This window comes from Bombina bombina, unplaced genomic scaffold, assembly GCF_027579735.1.
Source record: "Bombina bombina isolate aBomBom1 unplaced genomic scaffold, aBomBom1.pri scaffold_1634, whole genome shotgun sequence".
Classification (NCBI taxonomy): Eukaryota; Metazoa; Chordata; class Amphibia; order Anura; family Bombinatoridae; genus Bombina; species Bombina bombina.
Genome location: NW_026512077.1, coordinates 1 through 10,000, shown reverse-complemented (window position 1 = coordinate 10,000; position 10,000 = coordinate 1). Strand labels below are relative to the sequence as shown.

Here is a 10,000-nt window from a genome sequence, read left to right as displayed (position 1 = left end):
GGGGGAGCAGTAAGTAGGTACAGTCACGTGTGTGTATATACAGAGGAGCAGTAAGTAGGTACAGTCACGTGTGTATATACAGAGGGGAGCAGTAAGTAGGTACAGTCACGTGTGTGTATATACAGAGGGGGAGCAGTAAGTAGGTACAGTCACGTGTGTGTATATACAGAGGGGGAGCAGTAAGTAGGTACAGTCACGTGTGATGTATATACAAAGGGGGAGCAGTAAGTAGGTACAGTCACGTGTGTGTATATACAGAGGGGGAGCAGTAAGTAGGTACAGTCCCGTGTGTGTATATACAGAGGGGAGCAGTAAGTAGGTACAGTCACGTGTGTGTATATACAGAGGGGGAGCAGTAAGTAGGTATAGTCACGTGTGTGTATATACAGAGGGGGAGCAGTAAGTAGGTACAGTCACGTGTGTGTATATACAGAGGGGGAGCAGTAAGTAGGTACAGTCACGTGTGTGTATATACAGATGGGGGAGCAGATAAGTAGGTACAGTCCAGGTGTGGTGTATATACAGAGGGGGAGCAGTAGTAGGTACAGTCACGTGTGTGTATATACAAGAGGGGGAGCAGTAAGTAGTTACAGTCACGTGTGTGTTTATACAGAGGGGAGCAGTAAGTAGGTACAGTCACGTGTGTGTATATACAGAGGGGGAGCAGTAAGTAGGTACAGTCACGTGTGTTGTATACTACAGAGGGGAGCCGTAAGTAGGTACCGTCACGTGTGTGTATATACAGAGGGGGAGCAGTAAGTAGGTACAGTCCACAGTGTGTGTATATAAGGAGGGGGAGCAGTAAAGTAGGTACAGTCACTGTGTGTGTATATACAGAGGGGGAGCAGTAATTAGGTACAGTCCACTTGTGTGTATATACAGAGGGGGAGCAGTAAGTAGGTACAGTCACGCTGTGTGTATATACAGAGGGGGGAGCAGTAAGTAGGTACAGTCACGTGTGGTGTATATACAGAGGGGAGCCAGTAAGAAGGTACAGTCAGCGTGTGTGTATATACAGAGGGGAGCAGTAAGTAGGTACCAGTCACGTGTGTGTATATACAGAGGGGGAGCAGTAAGTAGGTACAGTCATGTGTGTGTATATACAGAGGAGCAGTAAGTAGGTACAGTCAACGATGTGTGTATATACAGAGGGGGAGCAGTAAGTAGGTACAGTCACTGTGTGTGTATATACAGAGGGGGAGCAGTAAGTAGGTACAGTCATGTGTGTGTATATACAGAGGGGAGCAGAAGTAGGTTACAGTCACGTGTGTGTATATACAGAGGGGGAGCAGTAAGTAGGTACAGTCACGTGTGTGTATATACAGAGGGGAGCAGTAAGTAGGTACAGTCACGTGTGTGTATATACAGAGGGGGAGCAGTAAGTAGGTACAGTCACGTGTGTGTATATACAGAGGGGGAGCCGTAAGTAGGTACAGTCACTGTGTGTGTATATACAGAGGGGAGCAGTAAGTAGGTACAGTCACGTGTGTTATATACAGTGGGGGAGCAGTTAAGTAGGTACAGTCACGTGTGTGTATATACAGAGGGGGAGCAGTAAGTAGGTACAGTCACGTGTGTGTATATACAGAGGGGGAGCAGTAAGTAGGTACAGTCACGTGTGTGTATATACAGAGGGGAGCAGTAAGTAGGTACAGTCACGTGTGTGTATATAACAGAGGGGGAGGCAGTAAGTAGGGTACAGTCACGTGTGTGTATATACAGAGGGGAGCAGTAAGTAGGTACAGTCACGTGTGTGTATATACAGAGGGGGAGCAGTAAGTAGGTACAGTCACGTGTGTGTTATAACAGAGGGGAGCAGGTAAGTAGGTACAGTCACGTGTGTGTATATACAGAGGGGGAGCAGTAAGTAGGTACAGTCACTGTGTGTGTATATACAGAGGGGAGCAGTAAGTAGGTACAGTCACGTGTGTGTATATACAGAGGGGGAGCAGTAAGTAGGTACAGTCACGGTAGTGTATATACAGAGGGGAGCAGTAAGTAGGTACAGTCACGTGTGTGTATATACAGAGGGGGCAGTAAGTAGGTACAGTCACGTGTGTGTATATACAGAGGGGGAGCAGTAAGTAGGTACAGTCACGTGTGTGTATATACAGAGGGGGAGCAGTAAGTAGGTACAGTCACGTGTGTGTATATACAGAGGAGCAGTAAGTAGGTACAGTCACGTGTGTGTATATACAGAGGGGGAGCAGTAAGTAGGTACAGTCATGTGTGTGTATATACAGAGGGGGAGCAGTAAGTAGGTACAGTCATGTGTGTGTATATACAGAGGGGAGCAGTAAGTAGGTGTAGTCACGTGTGTATATACAGAGGGGGAGCAGTAAGTAGGTACAGTCACGTGTGTGTATATACAGAGGGGGAGCAGTAATTAGGTACAGTCACGTGTGTGTATATACAGAGGGGGAGCAGTAAGTAGGTACAGTCATGTGTGTGTATATACAGAGGGGGAGCAGTAAGTAGGTACAGTCACGTGTGTGTATATACAGAGGGGAGCAGTAAGTAGGTACAGTCACGTGTGTGTATATACAGAGGGGGAGCAGTAAGTAGGTACAGTCATGTGTGTGTATATACAGAGGGGAGCAGTAAGTAGGTACAGTCACGTGTGTGTATATACAGAGGGGGAGCAGTAAGTAGGTACAGTCACGTGTGTATATACAGAGGGGGAGCAGTAAGTAGGTACAGTCAGTGTGTGTATATACAGAGGGGAGCAGTAAGTAGGGTACAGTCACGGTGTGTATATACAGAGGGGGAGCAGTAAGTAGGTACAGTCACGTGTGTGTATATACAGAGGGGGAGCAGTAAGTAGGTACAGTCACATGTGTGTATATACAGAGGGGGAGCAGTAAGTAGGTACAGTCACGTGTGTGTATATACAGAGGGGAGCAGTAAGTAGGTACAGTCACGTGTGTGTATATACAGAGGGGGAGCAGTAAGTAGGTACAGTCACGTGTGTGTATATACAGAGGGGAGCAGTAAGTAGGTACAGTCACGGTGTGTATATACAGAGGGGGGAGCAGTAAGTAGGTACAGTCACGTGTGTGTAATACAGAGGGGAGCAGTAAGTAGGTACAGTCATCGTGTGTGTATATACAGAGGGGGAGCAGTAAGTAGGTACAGTCACGTGTGTGTATATACCAAGAGGGGAGCAGTAAGTAGGTACAGTCACGTGTGTGTATATACCAGAGGGGGAGCAGTAAGTAGGTACAGTCACGTGTGTGTATATACAGGGGAGCAGTAAGTAGGTACAGTCCACGTGTGTGTATATACAGAGGGGAGCAGTTAGTAGGTACAGTCACGTGTGTTATATACAGGGGGAGCAGTAAGTAGGTACAGTCACGTGTGTGTATATACAGAGGGGGAGCAGTAAGTAGGTACAGTCACGTGTGTGTATATACAGAGGGGGAGCAGTAAGTAGGTACAGTCACGTGTGTGTATATACAGAGGGGGAGCAGTAAGTAGGTACAGTCACGTGTGTGTATATACAAAGGGGAGCAGTAAGTAGGTACAGTCACGTGTGTGTATATACAGAGGGGGAGCAGTAAGTAGTACAGTCACGTGTGTGTATATACAGAGGGGGAGCAGTAAGTAGGTACAGTCACGTGTGTGTATATACAGAGGGGAGCAGTAAGTAGGTACAGTCACGTGTGTATATACAGAGGGGAGCAGTAAGTAGGTACAGTCACGTGTGTGTATATACAGAGGGGGAGCAGTAATTAGGTACAGTCACGTGTGTGTATATACAGAGGGAGCAGTAAGTAGGTACAGTCACTGTGTGTGTATATACAGAGGGGGAGCAGTAAGTAGGTACAGTCACGTGTGTGTATATACAGAGGGGGAGCAGTAAGTAGGTACAGTCACAGTGTGTATATACAGAGGGGGAGCAGTAAGTAGGTACAGTCACTGTGGTGTGTATATACAGAGGGGAGCAGTAAGTAGGTGTCAGTCACGTGTGTATATACAGAGGGGGAGCAGTAAGTAGGTACAGTCAAGTGTGTGTATATACAGAGGGGGAGCAGATAAGTAGGTACAGTCACGTGGTGTGTATATACACGAGGGGGAGCAGTAAGTAGGTACAGTCACTGTGTGTGTATATACAGAGGGGAGCAGTGAAGTAGGTACAGTCACGTGTGTGTATATACAGAGGGGGAGCAGTAAGTAGGTACATCAATGTGTGTGTATATACAGAGGGGGAGCAGTAAGTAGGTACAGTCACGTGTGTGTATATACAGAGGGGGAGCAGTAAGTAGGTACAGTCACGTGTGTGTATATACAGAGGGGGAGCAGTAAGTAGGTTGTAGGTCACGTGTGTGTCTATACAGAGGGGGAGCAGTAAGTAGGTACAGTCACGTGTGTGTATATACAGAGGGGGAGCAGTAAGTAGGTACAGTCACGTGTGTGTATATAAGAGGGGGAGCAGTAAGTAGGTACAGTCACGTGTGTGTATATACAGAGGGGAGCAGTAAGTAGGGTACAGTCTCGTGTGTATATACAGAGGGGGAGCAGTAAGTAGGTACAGTCAGTGTGTGTATATACAGAGGGGGAGCAGTAAGTAGGTACAGTCACGTGTGTATATACAGAGGGGGACCAGTAAGTAGGTACAGTCACGTGTGTGTATATACAGAGGGGAGAGTAAGTAGGTACAGTCACGTGTGTGTGTATATACAGAGGAGCAGTAAGTAGGTACAGTCACGTGTGTGTATATACAGAGGGGAGCAGTAAGTAGGTTACAGTCACGTGTGTGTATATACAGAGGGGGAGCAGTCAGTAGGTACAGTCACGAGTGCTGTATATCCAGAGGGGGAGCAAGCGTTGTAAGTCGGTACAGTCACGTGTGTGTATATACCAGCGGGGGGAGCAGTAAGTAGGTACAGTCACGTGTTGTTATATACAAAGGGGAGCAGTAATTAGGTACAGTCACGAGAGGTGTATATACAAAGGGGAGCAGTAAGTACGGTACAGTCCACGTGTGTGTATATACAGAGGGGCGAGCACGTAAGTAGGTACAGTCACGTGTGCTGTATCTACAGAGGGGGAAGCAGTAAGTAGGTACCGTCACGTGAGTGTATATACACGAGGGGGCGCAGTACGTAGGTACAGTCCACCGTGTGTGTATATACAGAGGGGGAGCAGTAAGTAGGTACAGTCACGTGTCGTGTATACTACCAGAGGGTGGGAGCAGTAAGTAAGGTACAGTCACGAGTGTGTCTAAACAAAGGGGAGCAGTAAGGTAGGTACCGTCACGTAGTGTGTATATACAAAGGGGAGCAGTAAGTAGGTACAGTCACGTGTGTGTATATACAGAGGAGCAGTAAGTAGGTACAGTCACGTGTGTGTATATACAAAGGGGAGCAGTAAGTAGGTACAGTCACGTGTGTGTATATACAGAGGAGCAGTAAGTAGGTACAGTCACGTGTGTATATATACAGAGGGGAGCAGTAAGTAGGTACAGTCACGTGTGTGTATATACAGAGGGGAGCAGTAAGTAGGTACAGTCACGTGTGTATATACAGAGGGGAGAAGTAAGTAGGTACAGTCACGTGTGTGTATATACAGAGGGGGAGCAGTAAGTAGGTACAGTCACGTGTGTGTATATACAGAGGGGGAGCAGTAAGTAGGTACAGTCACGTGTGTGTATATACAGAGGAGCAGTAAGTAGGTACAGTCACGTGTGTGTATATACAGAGGGGGAGCATTAAGTAGGTACAGTCATGTGTGTGTATATACAGAGGGGGAGCAGTAAGTAGGTACAGTCACGTGTGTATATACAGAGGGGGAGAAGTAAGTAGGTACAGTCACGTGTGTGTATATACAGAGGGGGCAGTAAGTAGGTACAGTCACGTGTGTGTAATACAGAGGGGGAGCAGTAAGTAGGTACAGTCACGTGTGTGTATATACAGAGGGGGAGCAGTAAGTAGGTACAGTCACGTGTGTGTATATACAGGGGAGCAGTAAGTAGGTACAGTCACGTGTGTGTATATACAGAGGGGGAGCAGTAAGTAGGTACAGGCACGTGTGTGTATACAGAGGGGGAGCAGTAAGTAGGTACAGTCACGTGTGTGTATATACAGAGGGGGAGCAGTAAGTAGGTACAGTCACGTGTGTGTATATACAAAGGGGAGCAGTAAGTAGGTACAGTCACGTGTGTGTATATACAAAGGGGAGCAGTAAGTAGGTACAGTCACGTGTGTGTATATACAGAGGGGGAGCAGTAAGTAGGTACAGTCACGTGTGTATATACAGAGGGGGACCAGTAAGTAGGTACAGTCACGTGTGTGTATGTATATATATATATATATATATATATACACACACAGGGGGAGCAGTAAGAATTGTTTATAAAGAGGAGCACTTGCAGCGTTACATATATACTAGAAGTATCTGTATCACGCACAATACATAAGTTTATATAACACATCTCACCATGTTGCCGTTCTGCGGTCGCACTTTAATGACGTCATAAACTAGCAGCGTTTTTCACGTTACTCCGCCCACAGCAAGTAACGTGACCAAGTACAGGAAGAGAGAGACCCACAGAGCTCACAGAGGTGAGACTGTTAAGATAGTTATACACAAATATGCGTATTTCTAAATGTGTAAATAGACCTGTATGTGTCTTTCTGTGTGTATATGTATATATATACGGTATATCTGTATGTGTGTATAATGTATATATCTGTATGTGTGTGTATAATGTATATATATCTGTATGTGTGTATAATGTATATATCTGTATGTGTGTGTATAATGTATATATATCTGTATGTGTGTATAATGTATATATATCTGTATGTGTGTGTATAATGTATATATATCTGTATGTGTGTATAATGTATATATATCTGTATGTGTGTATAATGTATATATATCTGTATGTGTGTATAATGTATATATATCTGTATGTGTGTGTATAATATATATATCTGTAGTGTGTGTGTATAATGTATATATATCTGTATGTGTGTGTATAATGTATATATATCTGTATGTGTGTGTATAATGTATATATATCTGTATGTGTGTGTATAATGTATATATATCTGTATGTGTGTGTATAATGTATATATATCTGTATGTGTGTGTATAATGTATATATATCTGTATGTGTGTGTATAATGTATATATATCTGTATGTGTGTGTATAATGTATATATATCTGTATGTGTGTGTATAATGTATATATATCTGTATGTGTGTGTATAATGTATATATATCTGTATGTGTGTGTATAATGTATATATATCTGTATGTGTGTATAATGTATATATATCTGTATGTGTGTGTATAATGTATATATATCTGTATGTGTGTATATGTATACATATATATCTGTATGTGTGTGTATAATGTATATATATCTGTATGTGTGTGTATAATGTATATATATCTGTATGTGTGTGTATAATGTATATATATCTGTATGTGTGTGTATAATGTATATATATCTGTATGTGTGTGTATAATGTATATATATCTGTATGTGTGTGATTAATGTATATATATCTGTATTGTGTGTATAATGTATATATATCTGTATGTGTGTGTATAATGTATATATATCTGTATGTGTGTGTATAATGTATATATATCTGTATGTGTGTGTATAATGTATATATATCTGTATGTGTGTGTATAATGTATATATATCTGTATGTGTGTGTATAATGTATATATATCTGTATGTGTGTGTATAATGTATAATTATCTGTATGTGTGTATAATGTATATAATCTGTATGTGTGTGTATAATGTATATATATCTGTAGTGTGTGTATAATGTATATATATCTGTAATGTGTGTGGTATAATGTATATATATCTGTATGTGTGTGTATAATGTATATATATCTGTATGTGTGTGTATAATGTATATATATCTGTATGTGTGTGTATAATGTATATATATCTGTATGTGTGTATAATGTATACATATATATCTGTATGTGTGTGTATATGTATATATATCTGTATGTGTGTGTATAATGTATATATATCTGTATGTGTGTGTATAATGTATATATATCTGTATGTGTGTGTATAATGTATATATATCTGTATGTGTGTATAATGTATATATATCTGTATGTGTGTATAATGTATATATATCTGTATGTGTGTGTATAATGTATATATATCTGTATGTGTGTGTATAATGTATATATATCTGTATGTGTGTGTATAATGTATATATATCTGTATGTGTGTATAATGTATATATATCTGTATGTGTGTGTATAATGTATATATATATCTGTATGTGTGTGTATAATGTATATATATCTGTATGTGTGTGTATAATGTATATATATCTGTATGTGTGTGTATAATGTATATATATCTGTATGTGTGTGTATAATGTATATATATCTGTATGTGTGTGTATAATGTATATATATCTGTATGTGTGTGTATAATGTATATATATCTGTATGTGTGTGTATAATGTATATATATCTGTATGTGTGTGTATAATGTATATATATCTGTATGTGTGTGTATAATGTATATATATCTGTATGTGTGTGTATAATGTATATATATCTGTATGTGTGTGTATAATGTATATATATCTGTATGTGTGTGTATAATGTATATATATCTGTATGTGTGTGTATAATGTATATATATCTGTATGTGTGTGTATAATGTATATATATCTGTATGTGTGTGTATAATGTATATATGTGTGTGTGTGTGTATAATGTATATATATCTGTATGTGTGTGTATAATGTATATATATCTGTATGTGTGTGTATAATGTATATATATCTGTATGTGTGTGTATAATATATATATATCTGTATGTGTGTGTATAATGTATATATATCTGTATGTGTGTGTATAATGTATATATATCTGTATGTGTGTGTATAATGTATATATCTGTATGTGTGTGTATAATGGTATATATATCTGTATGTGTGTGTTATAATGTATATATATCTGTATGTGTGTGTATAATGTAATATACTCTTGTATGTGTGTGATAATGTATATATTATCTGTATGTGTGTATAATGTATATATATCTGTATGTTTGTGTATAATGTATATATATCTGTATGTGTGTGTATAATGTATATATATCTGTTATGTGTGTGTATAATGTTCATATATATCTGTATGTGTGTTATAATGTATATATATCTGTATGTGTGTATAATGTAGTATATATATCTGTATGTGTGTAATAATGTATATATATCTGTAAGTGTGTGTGTATAATGTGTATATATATCTGTATGTGTGTTATAATGTATATATATCTGTATGTTGTGTATAATGTTATATATATCTGTATGTGTGTGTATAATGTATATATATCTGTATGTGTGTGTATAAATGTATAATATCTGTATGTGTGTGTATAATAGTATATATATCTGTATGTGTGTGTATAATGTATATAAATATCTGTATGTGTGTATAATGTATATATAGCTGTATGTGTGTGTATATTGTTGTGTATAGTATATCTGTATGTGTGTGTAGGGGTAATATATAAGTATGTGGTGGTAGTATATTCTGTACATATAGTAGTCGTGTATTTGTTATTATATATCGGTATGTGTGTGTAATAATTGTATATATTTCTGTTGGTGTGGTATACATGTGTATATATACTGTTTGTGATGTTATAATTGTATATATATCTTATGTGGTGTAGAATGTATATTATCTGTATGTGTGTATAGATGTTATTATATATCTGTATGTGTGCTGTGTATATTGGTATATAGATCTGATGTGTTGTGTATATTGTCATAGATATTCTGTAGTGATGGTTGTGATAATGTGTATATATTATCTAGTATGTAGTGTGTATAATAGTATATATAGTCTGTATGTTGGTAGTGAAAATGTATGATATTCTGTATGTGTTGTGTATATGTTTAATATATCTGTATGTGGTGTGTATAATGTATATATATCGTATGTGTGTGTATAATGTATATATCTGTATGTGTGTGTATAATATATAT

At 39.2% G+C, this 10,000-nt stretch overlaps 1 protein-coding gene across 1 annotated transcript in view; it reads right to left on the bottom strand.

Annotated features, from left to right (window-relative positions):
* FCF1 (FCF1 rRNA-processing protein) overlaps window positions 1-6,489 on the bottom strand; it is a 48,631-nt gene extending 42,142 nt beyond the window's left edge. The window contains exon 1 of the mRNA XM_053696825.1: window positions 6,439-6,489. Within this exon, the coding sequence (XP_053552800.1) occupies window positions 6,439-6,441 (3 nt within the window). The 5' untranslated portion in view covers window positions 6,442-6,489. The remainder of the gene's footprint in view (window positions 1-6,438) is intronic.
* Between the last annotated feature and the right edge of the window lie 3,511 nt (window positions 6,490-10,000).